The sequence below is a fragment of the Aythya fuligula genome, chromosome 10, assembly GCF_009819795.1.
Source record: "Aythya fuligula isolate bAytFul2 chromosome 10, bAytFul2.pri, whole genome shotgun sequence".
Classification (NCBI taxonomy): Eukaryota; Metazoa; Chordata; class Aves; order Anseriformes; family Anatidae; genus Aythya; species Aythya fuligula.
In genome coordinates this window covers 13,546,229-13,561,490 of record NC_045568.1, presented here as the reverse complement: position 1 = coordinate 13,561,490, position 15,262 = coordinate 13,546,229, and the positions used below count along the sequence as shown (strand labels likewise).

General features: G+C 37.7%; 1 protein-coding gene across 1 annotated transcript in view; it reads left to right on the top strand.

Annotated features, from left to right (window-relative positions):
* The window catches only part of FHIT (fragile histidine triad diadenosine triphosphatase), a 564,596-nt gene that overhangs the window by 411,793 nt on the left and 137,541 nt on the right, over positions 1–15,262 (top strand). The window contains exons 4-5 of the mRNA XM_032194486.1: positions 12,666–12,811; positions 13,773–13,802. Of these exons, the coding sequence (XP_032050377.1) occupies positions 12,666–12,811; positions 13,773–13,802 (176 nt within the window). The remainder of the gene's footprint in view (positions 1–12,665; positions 12,812–13,772; positions 13,803–15,262) is intronic.

The window sequence follows — 15,262 nt, the reverse complement described above, 5'->3', positions numbered from 1 at the left end:
TCCTTCCTTTTTTATTTTTATTTTTAAACATTGATACCATGTCAGATTTAAGATATTTTTTCTTCACTCCAAGGAACTGTCTGCTAGCAACATATGCTAGTGACATACTGTTGTGATCAACTCATATTATGGGAACATTGAGAGGTCCAAACCAGAGATTGTAGCCCAAGTCTTGGAGGGGTATGAAGGCATGCTGTGAAGTGTTAACAGGCCTTGCTCCAGTGATACTTTTAGGCTTGTGATTAATCTGAAGTTCACAGCGGTCTTGCAGATTCCTACAGTGGTTCCAACACTGGCAAGGGAAATGTCTGTTAATGAGGATGAGGTGAGATGTAAAGGTGTAAGGGCAACAGACAGGTGCTTGCATTTACCCTCTATTGGGAATGAATATCTCTGAGTACTTTCAGTAGTGTCAACAAAGCATCTGATCATTTTGAAACCTATATTTGCTGATCGAGCCTCCTCTTTTTGCAGTGCACTGGTGTCATGGCAGTGCCCTTGAGAAGGTGAGCACATTCGGCACCTCGTCACCCAGCTGAGCTCTGCGGAGAGCAGCAAAGGAAGAACTCTGTCCTGATGCTTTTGTGGAGCTCACAGGCTGATGTGGAAATGCTCCTGTGGACAGAAAGACAACCTTGTACCGTGCAATTCCCTGCTGCACTGAGTCCTGCAGGGATTTTGTCATGCTGTGTCTGATGGTGTTCAATGTTTGTGGAGTATGAGAGGGCAGACAAGAAGGGCATGCCTTCTCCCCCACTCTTCCTTGAGCTGAGCATACTCTGGTTCTGGATTTGCAAATCATTATAATGACAGACTGTGACAATAAAAAGAGCCATGAAAATAGATCATGTAAAGAAGTCCTGGATTAAGGAATCCCCTGGTACTCTGGGAAATGATAAAACCCCACTAAGTCAATAATCTGTGCATTAAGAACTCCTCTGGTTATGTAAAGGAACTAAAACAGTCTGTTTTTCTGAGTGAGCCAGAGGAATTGGTAGCTTTGGTATGTAATGACATGATAAAGAGAGCTTGCTCTTCGGTAGCCCTTACAGTCTAACTTGATTTACAGATCAGATCTCTGTTGATGACAGTGGAAAGACCATAATGATGCCAATGACCGTGTCTGAAAGAGTCTCAGTTGTGTCTTTATTCCAAGTCCACAGAAAGGAAATAATAAAAACAGATAATCACATTAAAGTAATGGTTTCAGATGACACTCACACAAAATAGGGTTATTCAGAGTTAAACTGCTAGTTTGTCTTCTTCGTTCTCATGTTCTTGAATATTGCAGGAGTCCTGGATGAGAGCATGAATTTATGTATTGTGCATGCTGAAATGCCTAGCTATGATGCGCAGAGCTGGGAACAATGAGCATTAATGACAATAATAGTATTAGAAAAACATCTACCGAGGCAATCATGACACAGAGCCATGTTGTCCTTATCCAAGAGGGCTTATTATGCAAGTGAAAACCAAGGGGGAAACGTACGTTCTGATTTCCTCTCCTTTTATAGCTTTCATCAGCAGGTGTTTTACCATCTCTGCTCAAGTTTTATTTTGTATTTAAAAGGAATGCTTTGTGTGGGTAGCTCTGTGTTGAAGACACTCTCTACATCTGTTTTACATTTTCTCAGCTTTAATGTATGACTTATCCAAAACTGACTCCCCTGGCAGGTGAAGGAAAATGTATCTTTGGGAGTGTTTTGCCCTGACAAATGCACTTTCTATGAACACTTTTGTAGATATCAAGCTTTTTGTGTTCATATCAAGTAGATACGAAATAAATTGTCAAAATTAAGTAGCTAAGGATTTGTGGCTTAAAATAATATCTTTTCATGTTGCACTGCCTCTAAGTCTCTGCTTAAACACTACATAGGGTCTTTAGTATTTTTACCTCACCTTTTCCTCTCCTGCAGTGGAGTGAAGGCTGAGTCCCTGCTTTGCTTTGCTATTTGTAATCAGGTATATCTGTAACCCAGCTATATAAACTGCAGAAGGGGCTATTTTTATATTCTTTGTTTTGAAATATCTCCGTCAGCCCATAGTTACATTTTCCTTGCTTACCATTTCAATGTTCCCCACCTATTAACGTTTCTAAGGGTGACCTTCTGTCTCCTGACAGCAGAGAAGAGTGTGTACATGCTCCTGTGCTTCAGTGGGTTATAATGTGAAAATCCTTGGGATGACAAAAATACTGTTTTCAGTAGATCCTACTAAGCTGCAAAGAAGTAACATTTGCAAAACAATAATAGACTCTTCCACTTGCAAAGTCATTTCTCTGCTACATTCCCACTTCAGCTGCATGTTAACCTATGCAATAAAGGTGCTCGTCTATGTTCTTTATCAAGACCTATGTAATTTTTAACATTCAAAGGAACTGATGGAAATGCAGTGGCATGGTTATTTTTATGTGCAGCAGCAATGATGAACAATGATCTTGCAGGGCAAAGGTACCGTGGTTTGCCTTTCTGACTTGCTAGTGTGCTAAATAGCTCTTTTGTAAGGCAGACAGAAAGTTCTCAATTTTCAGACTGCTTCAGCAGGTGCTGATGTTCTTAAGGAGGGCTACGACATTCCTGCAAGGGGTGTAGAGAGCTTCTTTGTTTGTTTGTTCTAGGAGAGTTTGTTTTTCTCCTTTGTAATTTAGGATCATTCTAATCTCATGTAATTACCTGGAACAGAATAGCCCATCCTGTTGTTCTAGTAACAATATCAATAAGTGAGCTCATAAAATGTGCTTTGAGAGCTTCCAGTCTAAGACAAGCACAACTCTCCATTGACTTAATTGGAGCAGCTTTCTGAATGCCATAACAGGACTGGGTAGCAAACCACTTCTGAGAAATTAATGGGAATCAGTTGTCTTACTCCATTTGAAACTTTGAAAATCCCAGCATATATTACAAATATTCTTTGAGGAATATGTTTACTGTAAGGCAGTCAGAATTATCCAAATTCAGTTTTCCAAAACTCCCTGTTATTCATGTTCCTCATTATCTACCAATTACATTCAAAATTACCTTCATTATTTGAAACCTTGATTATCCAAGCCCATTCTTTGTCCCCTGTGGTACTCTGGTAATTGGTCTTGTACCGCATTCCTCCAGCTGATGCTTCACTGGTTGTGAAATGAAGGTACCGTTGTCTGGCGTGTGCTACCAGAAGCACGTCTTTCTATGTGCTATTCAGCACAGACTTAATGCAGAGTTGTAAAGAGTATGTGTAAAGCTCTTGATCATTTGCCATTGATTGGTAATCAAAGTGGCTCCGTAACCAGTTTCTCCAGCAGCAGATCCAAAACAGCCTTGCTTAAGGTAACTTAATTCTGGAGTATAAATTTGCCACAAAGCACTGTCTTTTCACAGGTCCAAATACAGTGTTTTGCTTTATAGGTTATACAAATTTATCTTCAAAATTAGGCAAGATAAATCCCAGACAGATTCACCAAATATTCACCATTTATTTTATTGCTGTCTTGAACCACAGAAGCCCAGATTGGAAAAAGAGAACATATTTTCATGTCCCACAGAGAACAGTCTCAGTAATGCTTACAGTTTTTACAGAACCTTAATTCCCAGAACATCTGTGTTGTATTTCTATCAAGTCAAAGCTTGTATCCATTAAAACTTTATGTTTGGAATACGGCATCCAACTTCCAAGAAAATAACTGTCGTAACTAATACTTAGTAATTATTATTACAGTTCTTGAATCATGAGTTCTAGAATGTAACTTCACAGTGGTCACATTATTTATTTATTTTTTGAATATGACAGTGCCACAACTTTAATTAAGACTCAATTCTGAAACATTTTTTGCAAGTTCTTTCTTATTTTCAGGTGGAGAGGTTGAATGATGAGCTGACTTCCCCATTTGAAACGAGGCTTCGCAATTACATGTTGCCATTCCAGCAGGGTGAAGTTTGATAAACTGAATTTAGTGCAGTTTTCTTGTGATGCAGGTCATTTGGACAAGACTTGTAGATGCTGAGCTGCTTTGCGGGAGCATATCAGTTTTTCTGGTAAATGCCACTGCTCTGATGATTGTGCCAAAAACAAACAAACAAACAAACAAAAAAACACTCTTCAAGCATTGTAACCCATGTTTTGTTTGGTTTCTGCTTTCAGCTTCAGGTATGGATGTTTTTGCAGTGGTCTTGTACATTTATAACTGATAGACATGCATAGATGGCTTTGTGTAACTACAAGTGCTTTTGTCATTTATTTAGAAATAGGGTATATCAGTCAAGAGTAACATAGATGTAGCCATTAGCTGCAATGGCTTGTACAACAGTATCATTACAGGATCTTCTCAGAGCATGATAGCAGTTGCACATGAAGTGGCTTCCTATTGGCTTCTACTTTTCTAATTTGGCTATTGGTTATTGCTTTGGGGCTTTCAAAGATCAAATATTTCATGTTATTTTAGAATGTGGTTGTCATTCCCAGTACAAATCTAAGTTTGGGTCTGCAGTAAATTTCCACCAAGTGAAACTTGGATTGGAAGCATGTTTGTGAGCCACAAACTCTCCTACGACTATTCTCACTGTGGTTCCACTTAGGCACCTGCTATTGCCCGAGGCTGCCCTTGAGGTCAGTCACTAGCAGAAAAGGAGGAATCCTACAGTAAGATACCACTCACTATGAAGAACTGAGCTCTTAGTGACCTACTTGACATACCCTAAAGGCATTTAAAGGGAATATCAAATAAACGAAAGGCTTGTTTAAAATGAAAAGTTAACAGTTCTGAATCTCACATTTCCCTGCTGCGGCCCTCTGTCTCGTGGAGTCACTGTACTTTGAGTAGCAGTCCTTTATACTTTGGTGTGCTATCTGGCATGATTTGGTCTATAAGCCATCTGTATTGAAATGAGATATACTGACTTCTTTCTACAGAAAAACTAACATAATATTTATTGTTAATTTCTTGGAACTAGCGCACCTTTCATTGACATGAATTATTTCAAATAGTTTCATTGTGGTGAGAAGATGAGGCCAAGTTGAAAAAAATATATATATCCATAAAAGCTGCAGTGTGGTCTTAAAACAGTGCTCTTATCATAGTGCACAGAGATCCGTGTCAAAGATTTACACTGATTGCTTTTGGTTCCACTGGAACCGCTAAATCTCTGTTTTACTGCTTAAATCTGGTCTTCTGTATTAATGTAAATGTGTACTGAGCTGCCTTATCAAGATCAGCTATGTTTAGATAATTTGTCTTATCTTAATGACTTTTTCTTATTAATGTTATGAAGTGGCATAGCAAGATCAGAAAAATGCATTGTGTGTGGTTTTAATAGATTGAAACAATTTTTGAGTTTTTATTGTAATTTTATTGCTTTTTTATTTGTTCTTAATCATCTTTATTGTTCACAGCCATGTTTGCTCCCAAACTAGCAAGTTCTATGATGTACCATAACCAGAACAGCTTTCTTAAATATATTTAAATCCAGTTCTACATATAAAACCTGCTAAAGTGTTCCTTCAACTTTTCCTACTATGAAATGTTCAATTTTAATCCAAATAGCCTCTACAGATTTCCTTCCAAAAGTGAGTCACGCTGTTCTGCTGAGCAAGATTTATCCTTGGGGAAGGGTGTTGGTTCTTGCATTGCTGTGGTCTTTCATACATCCTAATTCAGTGGGTGAAGTGGGGACTGAAGTGATGCTTTGACCTATTGTTGTTCTAATGCAGGATTATTATGTGTATTTGATTCATTTTAAGGGCTTTCTGGATGCCTGTCTGATACAGCTTGTGCATGTGTGTAAGTGTAGGTGTACATGCACGTGCTGTTCCAGTTGTCTTCACTTTCTTCATCACTCCTCCTCCTATCGTGGTCTGTGGAACCAGTACTGTTTTCTTCTCAGAGAGAAATTGCTCCTGTAGCCTTCAAAATGTGGAGAATTGTTCAAGGGCAGGGCAGAAGAAAGATAAATGACTAGCGGTTGTTTTTCAACTATATTAATTTTATTAGTCATGCATTTTCCTGTTTTTTTTTTTTTTGTTTTTTTTTTTTATTATTAATTATTATTATTATTTCTTTTTCTGAGCTATGGGACTTCTTTCTGTTAGCAATTAGAGTTTTTCAACAAAGAAAACTTGTGCTTAGATGCAATGATGAATTCAATATCCCTGCCTGTCTGGGGACAACATTGTGGTGAGTTTTAATACCTGAAGCTTTGTCTGACTGATTCTCTGTGCTTGGGGCACTTGATGCAAATTCATGTAAAACAGAGTATAAGAAAAGAATAATCCCTCACCCAGCTCCCCACAGCGCATTATTACTACATTTCCATCAGCTATCTGATGGATGCGCAGAAGGGGTATTTCATACAGATGCATGAGATCGTTATAAATAATCATTTGTTGCAGTCATCTCCAGCTGGTACTTCTGGCTTCAGAGCTCCCAGCAGCCACACCAAGGCCTCATCTTCCCACCCCGCTGAGGGCTGGACTGGCTACTGAGCAGCCTCACGCTCAAAGGACACCACTCCCAAATGCTTCCTCCTGTTAGGAAGAGATGGTAGCAATATCCATGGTGCTACTGCCTGCATTAATCCTGAAGTGGCCAAAGCCCTTGTCTCCAAGACAGGAGCTTTTGCTGACAGTTGCTCCATAAATGAGGGGGGTGAATTCAGCTGGGAGGGAGAGGCTGCTGTGCTTTCACAGTGTTCACACAAGCTTATGAAGTACATGAAGCAGTATTAAGTCTCCATAGGCACCATAGTTTGGGATCTTTTTTTGTTCTTTCTGTTTTTCTTCTCTCTCTCTCTCTCTTTTTTTTTTATTTTTTTATTTTTTTTATTTTTTTAGCGCAAACAGTTTAGTCAAAACCAAAATATTAATGACAGGATAAGTTTTGATGAGTTTCCCAAACTTAAATTATTAATGACAAATTGTTTTCTTATTAACTGTGAACTGTCTTTTATGTCAACATTTTTTTTGAATGCTAGAATAGGTATTTCAAGAGTTTGAAACTTTTTGAAATGTTCTTAATTTTCAAAATATTCAAGTTAACTTGAATATTTTTCCTACTTTCAACTTTAAAATATATATACATATTTGAGATCTTTGAGTCTTGTGTAAAGGGAAGATTTTTTGTGTTTCTTTTCTTTTCTTTTTTTTTTTTTTTTTAATCCTTTTTAAAGTTTCTGGAACAGGAATAGTATTTCCATCCCAATGCCAATGATGGATTCCTGACTATGCTGTAAATATGTCATTTTACTGAGTTAAAACCTTTTGTAACAAATGGTTTAGAAAACAAACAATACCGGTCAAACCCAGTGCTTCATAAAGACACAATTACCCTTTCACTTTAGATATTCTGCCTTTTTCCCTATGTGTTTTGTTCTTTTAAAGCCTTAACATATTAAGAAAACCTGTCAATTTTAATGTTTTAACTGGTTCTTATAAAACAGAAAAAAAAAAAAGGAAAAAAAGAACTTTACTCCTATTGTTAGAATGTCAGTAGCTGCAGAGCCTTTAATTTTTTTCCTTTATAAAGCTTTGAATTGTTTGAATTGTTCTGTATGAAGTTCAAATTCAGAAATAAAAGTTAAAATGGAAAATATGTTTTTATATAGCAAAATAGTGGACTTAACAAGGAAAAAGCTGTGTTTAGTTTTAAAGCTTGTCATACAAAAGGAATTTTTGCTGTTGTTGCTGTTGTTTTATTTGTTTCTCTCTTTCTTTCTTTTTTTGACCCCCAAGGAAAAAAGCTATTTTTCCAAGATATCAGAATTACAGAATGTGTGTACCCAAATAGTTGTGTATGAAAATTTATCATAGGTGCCTTATGGGCTGATCAGAATCCCACTAAAGGGAACATGGAGTCAGAACTAGACCTTAGATACAGAACTGCAATAATTTGGGCTTCAAAGCTAGAATTCAGACCAAGCCACTGGAAGTGACTACTGTGCCTTTGAATTTTGGCCTCCAGCCTGTGTATTAGCAAAAGGAAAATTGCATTTGAAGTGGTCAGCATGCAGATGTTGGCCATATGTTTTGCATCTCTTGTAGAAGCTGAAGCCTCCTGTGCGATCAACTTAAAGTCATTATGCACTTAACAAATGATCACTATTCATTAGTGACCCATCATCTTTTATGTAAGCATATCCTTAGATGCATAGATGTGCACGGGGAGTTTGTACTTGTGCTTGGCAAAACTGAGTGCAGCTTTGGCAGTGCCTGGGTACCCATTACAGTGCGTCGCTCTGAATGCCAGTCTCAAAGGGCTCCAGTTACTATGGTCTAAAAAGTCAATGAAATCATGAAAGGGTTTTACAGAAATGTGTGCAGCCTTGACTTTGAGTGCTCAGAGCTGGCATCTTTCAGTATCCTGGCTCTGCTGGTGTGTAGAAACTTCGTGAACGGTGCTTGCTTGACCATGAGTCCAAACTTTTCCTTACACGTTGCAGTCTTAATTATACCAACACTGGGAGAAAGGCCATTAATTTGAGTTATGGAGGAGGTTTACAGACTTTGGTGCATTAAACAACCTCCCCAAGGTTATGCAGGGAGTGGGCTGCTGTTCCCAATATGTAAGGACAAGTAATTTTGCTGAAATCATAGGTCATCCGTAGGTTTCATCTCCATTTGAGATTAGTGGTTTGAGGGTAGTGGGTCTGACCCAATGTTGTTTTAGTGCTACTTTGTGGTTCTACACTGCCACTAATATAGCTGGAGTTTTAGCCTACTGTCTACTGGTAGTCTTTGGAAAAATACTGACATTCCTAATTGTTTAATAAATCATTAATATAGCTTTTAGTGTGTGTGAGGGTGTGCATATTGATTTGTGTATGAATATTTAGGTATTAGGAAAAGAAAGTAAGGCTGTTGAGACTCCTGCAAGATCTGGAGAGTGGAATATCCAATCACAAATTATAATTAGGTGTAAAGGTTTTCCACTCGTTAGAATGGAGAAGTTGACATATTAAATGGCACGTACTGTAATGATGTGGACTGACTCAGAGAGTTTGAAGGAAATAACAGCTGTGCACATCAAAGCTTAAAAATAGAAACTTCATCAGTCAGTAGCGGTTTAGAATGAATGAAGAAATCATGAAATTATTAATTATGGTGGTTAGAGAAAGGAAACAGAAAGTTCAAACTCTCCAAAGGCAGAATGCTGCCTTCAGTCTTGCAGTGTGCCTGCCAAGAAAATAGGTCCCTTGTCCTGCTGAGCCCCTGTGTAAAGGTGGGGGCTGTTGCCCAAGCACAGGCACCTGCTGCCGTTTCAGATACCCTAAGCTGACTCAGACATCCCACCTGGCTGGCAGATATGACACAGGGCATATGGCAGACTCCTGCCCTTCTGGAGTGGCAGCTGGGTGCCCCGAGGCATCTCAGATGGCAGTAGCGCTGCTGCCTAAGGAGCGATCGCACGTACACAGAAGTACAGACTTGCTTTCACTCGCATCATTAATACACAGTCACCTGAAGCACATCAGTAGTTCACAGCAGTGTTTGCAGTGGGTAATTGCAGAAAGCAATGAACAGTTTATCTGATTTGAGACTTAGGAGGACTTTTGAGATGAATAGAACATTTATCCAGATTAAAATCTAACCAGGACATAATGTTAAAAGCTATCCAAGTGTTAAAAAGTGTAGTTAAAAACTATGATTTAAAGTTGCAGTGGCTGGTTGTTTTCTTAATGACCTCAAATCCATGAATTCATTCTAACATTTGCCTTTTTATATATTCATAGTTAAATATAACTTGAATGTTGTCCTAATTACATTCTCATGTTAATTTAGCTCTGATTCAGAATTTCTATCATTATTCTTTGTAGAATTATTTTGAAATGATGCAAAGTTCAGTAAAGATGCTCCAGTGTGTGATTGTGCCTTTGAATTATTTATCACATTCAAAGACAGAAATATGGCTAAAATCTAGTTTGAGTTGTAAATGAGTCTTGGTAACATGAGGAGGAAGTGAAAATCCTTTTTGGAGAAGGATGTGGTTTATGGGCACATCGTCTGATAGTGGAGGAACACCTCATGGCCCCACATGAGCAGAAAGCCTCACGGCTTAATAAGAAAACCTCCATTGCACCAACTGGCAAGGGCTATCTGAGCAGATAAGGCAGATAAAGAGTTGAAGAGGAGAGAGAGAGAGGTACAGAGACAACTTGCAGAAATGACAGAACAGATTAGTGACAGAATTAAGAAGGGGAAACAGATATCCTGCCTTGGTCAGCAGCAGCACTCACACCGCCGTCTCTCCCTCTCCTGTGTGCTGTGGTAAGGAAAGCTCTCGCAAGCAGTATTTAGCACTTGTTTTTCGCAATGCATCACAGTGACAAGTAGTACAGTGCTAATATAAGGTTGTAGAAACTATGATTAATGCAAAACTTCATACTTGTGGCTGTGGCCCTGAGCTAGGTAGAGAACAAACAAATGCTGGTGAGGCGTATACAAGTCTGAGACGGAATGAAACTGTAGGAAAAAAAATCTGGAGGAGGAAAGGAAATTGTCTTAATGTAAGCAGCAGTTTTGCTAGAGGTAAGTGAGGGGAAATTCTTCATTTATAAATGGTTCGTTGACCCATGATAATAAAGCAGTGCTGCAGAAGAAGGATAATTATCTACTTAAGTATCAGATGCCCTAAGGGTAAAAGCTTCCCTTCTCTCCTTTTGAAAAATGAACTCAGATTAAACGAATGTCCTTTTTCCTGTTTTACTCTTGACGTGGATTTCCTCTTTATGAGTAAAATTAATTAGTTTTTCTATTCCTTTATTCCTGGTATGGAAATCAGGTCTGCCAAGCAAGTTTCCAGCTCATCCCTTGGGCCCTGAGTTCAGCCAATAGCATCCTTTATGGAGGTGCTTTGTACAGTGTGCTGGGAAGGCACAAATAAATTACAGGAGCTTTATTATGCCCAGTAGCTTGCCAAGAGGCACAGCCTTTTAGAGCTAAAAACCCACAAAACCAGATTTTTTTTCCCCGTTCAGGAATGGTTTATTTCCAAGTACCCGTTTGCTAAATAGATATTTCTCCTTCCTTAAAATATTTTTAATACTGTGAGTTACAACAAGAGGAAAAGAGAAAATAGTGGTGGCATAGCTGTTGTTGTACCAGACAAGCAAGGGCCAGATTTTCAAAGCAGATTAAGCCTGCAGCTGGGATTCTGTTCTGTTCTTCTCCTGTTCTGTTGGGAGCAAAGCTGGGGAACTTGCTGGAAAAATCTGCTCCCAGTTAAGCAAATATCCATTACAATATTGTCTGTCCTCATCTGGATTCAGAAAAATTGTCAGAATCTGCCCCTACTTCTTTATTTCCAGAAATTATCTGTTTTTTCCTTTTATCAGAATTATAAATTTGATTCCTATGAGAAGCTTGGTGAACGTAAACATGTCTCTCTGTTTATGGAAATAAAACATCTTTTGCATGTGTTAATCATTTTTTATTTCAAATGTTTCATGAGGTTCTTGAGGCTTCTTAAATCATGTCAGTGTAACCTTGGTGTGAACCTGTTAACTACAGAACATCTCCTAGTTACATTTCCTGGAATATAGAGAATATTCCTGAACACCTGCAGGCTTCAAGGTGCAGTAAAAATAAATATTACTGGAACACAATGGCATGGAGCTTAATTTTCTTCAAATAGTCCTTTGAAAATAGCACTCATTTTAATAAGGAAAAAATACCGAACTCGTTAATTTTCACAGCCTTTGGTCAGGGAAGTTCAAGTGGTATTAAAGGTGATTTTAAGGTCTTTATTCTGCAAACACAATACTGTAAGTCAGAAAAAAAAATCCCATCTGCAGCGAACTGAAATGAGAAGCAGGTCCCACATGCTTTCTTGTTGAATTTACACAACTGAAACTCTGCTAAGAATTCTGGACACTATTAATAATATTACAAAATTGACTTTCAAGTGAGGAGTCATAGAAATTATTAATTTTTGTGAACACAGCAGATCAGGTGACTGTGCATAGTGTCTGTGTACTTCCATTGTTTACTTTATAGCTTCATTTCACCGACTCATGAAGCGCTGTTACCAAGGTAGAATAAAATCAGTGTATTTGCAGTGTTGTGAACACAGCACTTAAAAGCGAAAAGTCTGAAGTATCTTACCATATTTCTAAAAATATATAATGTTTATAACAGGTGAGCATTCCTCGTGAATGGTAATTAGTGTGATGTATAAGTAAGTGAGCTGCTTTTAACAGCATAGTGTCGGGTTTTCACATTTAGGTACCTAAAATTAGAGGTGTAAGAGTAAGATTTTAAAAAATACATACTATGTATGTGGAAAAACACTGTAAAACTGTTGTCTCGGATCACACACCCATATCCACCTTCAAATCTGTTGCTTTTCACCCATTTTTTTAATCACAAAAGTAAATGTCTCTAACTTCCGAAGATGTTAATACCAACAGCTGTGTAGTTCAAAATGGTAACTTTGAGTTTGTGAAAACTTTATTTTCCTTTAGATGTCTTCATATTAGCATATGAACTGTATTTTAATAATTTGGTTGATACCTGAAGGGCTTCAGGAAACTTCTGAACAAAGCATCGTGTGATTGACTATGTTTAGCCTTATGTTTTAGTAGAGCAGAAGTTTAGCCAAATCGGGGTGATCAGAAACAGGTTACAGGCAGGGGGTGAGACACTGTTCTTTCTGGGCAATCAGATTTGCGTTTGTACCTTGACAATCCAACCTTCAGATGTCCTTGTTTGCCCGCTGCGTCCGGTGGAGCGTTTCCGCGACCTGTGTCCCGAGGAGGTGGCTGATCTGTTTCGTATGGCACAAAGGGTTGGCAACGTGGTAGAGAAACACTTTGGTGCCACTTCACTCACCATTTCAATTCAGGTTTGTAAATCAGTCAAATATAAATAAATAAATAAATAAATAAATAAATAAAAAGGTTTCATGATTTATTTTAGCAAGCTTCCTACCACCTTTTGTAGGCCAATGACAAAAGGGCATTCAAATTTTAAGGGACGACAAATGCAAAGTAACAATTAAGGAAAAAATTAAAAAGCATATTAATGTTTTGCACAGTGGATGGCAATATGCCAGATTTGCCATTGAAAGAGAAATTCTCATTGCTAAGAGAAAAAAGAGAAAAGTTTGGATAATTACTAACTGCTATTCTTTTGGCTAAGCCTGGGAACACTCTCGAACACAATACTTACTCATGAGTGTTTCAACAAGTACTCCTTTCCCAAGGAGGTGTTTGCAGGATTGAACTTCTAGAGGAGGCAGTCACATCTCTGTCTTCAGCAGGTAACCCACAGTTTGGAATGGAAAGGAGTAATTCCTTCTCTCCTACTCACGCACATCTATATGCAGGCAGAGAGTTATGGCCATGTAAATATGTTATCAGTTATTTTCAGTTATTTGTACTGGGTTTCTGTGCCAAAAAAAGAGCTTTTTTTTTTTTTTTTTTTTTAAAAGCAAATCAGAAGACTAAGCCTATTTCCTTAGAATAAGACTTTAAGAAAGATGCTTTGATTAAATTCTCACTTACTTGTCTGATTTTATATTCACAAGGATCAGAAACCTATTGCTAGCTATTCAAAAATACAATCTGAAAGCATGAAAATTAACAACTGTGGGTTTTGTGGTCAAAGATACCGCTTCTCACTCTGCCATGGCCTGATGCGGAAAGGCACCTAGTCTAAAAACTGTGTTGAAGGGACCCCAGGAGAATATGCTAAATTACCATACAATGAAATTGGATGTGAATGATTAATGAGTGATATTTCTGAATCCCTGTGTGTGATCCTTGTTAGTTCCTCTAACCTGAGACTTCTCCCTTTGCTTACAGGATGGCCCTGAAGCCGGACAAACTGTGAAGGTGAGTGCTTATTATGCAGAATACAAATTAAGAGACAATTATAAGAACTAATAAAAGATCAAAGCTAGTCATCTGCAGACCATTGCTGTATTGTTATGTTATCCTTGAGATCAAAAAATCCCAAGTGTACAATAGCTGTAAATACTTTTTATTGAAATTGCACTGGATAATGTTTACAGGTTTTTTTCTAGACAAAAGTTTTCAATCATGAAAATATCTTTTCTAAGCTGCTGGGTGTATTTATACAAGGGAAGCCATAGAAAAGAGGCATCTGCTTAAGGTTTTTGTGTTTGTTTTATGGAGAAAATATTGCCCTTCCATTCTTAATCTCTTTGTTTGTCTTTTTATTGCCTAATGAGTTGTAGATAATTATAGGAACAGTTAAACTGAACCACATTATGAAAATATACCTTTTGTCTCTGCTTGCTCTCTACATATTCATATCACATTCTTGTTACTGAAGTTCAAATGTAATGGAGCCAGTGAAGCTTAAAAACAGATTTTAAGTGTACTTCTGAAAAAAAAGGCGGGGGGTGGAAGGCAAAAGGATTTATGATTATACTCTCCACTTGAGTAATAACATAGATAACATCCAAGATGGCTCTCCAGCCATGTTTCACTGCCTCGTAATGCAAATGCAAATGCATGTGTAGTTAGATTATATGCCTGAACATTAGATAAAGGCTATTTTTTTTTTTAACGTTTGGAATCAAAGGAAAGTCAAATATGGCTATGGGTTAGCACTTTGTAAAATCAGATTAGATGGCTCAAAGAAGCTGTTTGGGTTGATTAAGATAACTCTAACAACCAAATGATAGCATATAGAAACATTTTACTTCTTTCCAATTTGCTTGTATTGACCTTATTTTTCCTGTGCCTTTTTGTTGCCTGCTTTGAATATTTATCAGAGAGGTGAAAGGGAGAGAGAAGAAGAAATTAGAAAATCCCCAAGCTTTGGGAAGCTGAGCAGTGATGAAGAAATGTAATACAATTTACTGCCATACTGCAATAAAACTGATTCCTCAGGTCATGACTTAGAGTTCATTGGGTGGGTTTCACTGGGAATGCCTGTAGTTGGGTGAAAGTTTCACAGTTTAAATACATTCCTGAATAAATTTCATCATTAAACACGGACATGTGTTAGCAAATGGATCACAGGATTTCTTTTGCTATCTTGAACAAATATTATTTTTTTTTCCTGCGTAAAAATTATAGGGATGATTAAGTTAAAATGTGAGAAAATTTTCTAGTATGAATGAGCAAAACCAGATGTAAAAATCCCCATCTTGTGTGATTGTGAGCAATAACAGATGCTTACATAGGCCTTAAAAAGGGAAAAAAAAAAATCTGTATCATTTTGTATTCATACCAGAGACAAAGAACATTAAGCATTAATCTATCTGGTACATTGCAAATGGTAGCCACCCTTAGTGCTTCCATCTTATACTTCTAATGAAGTA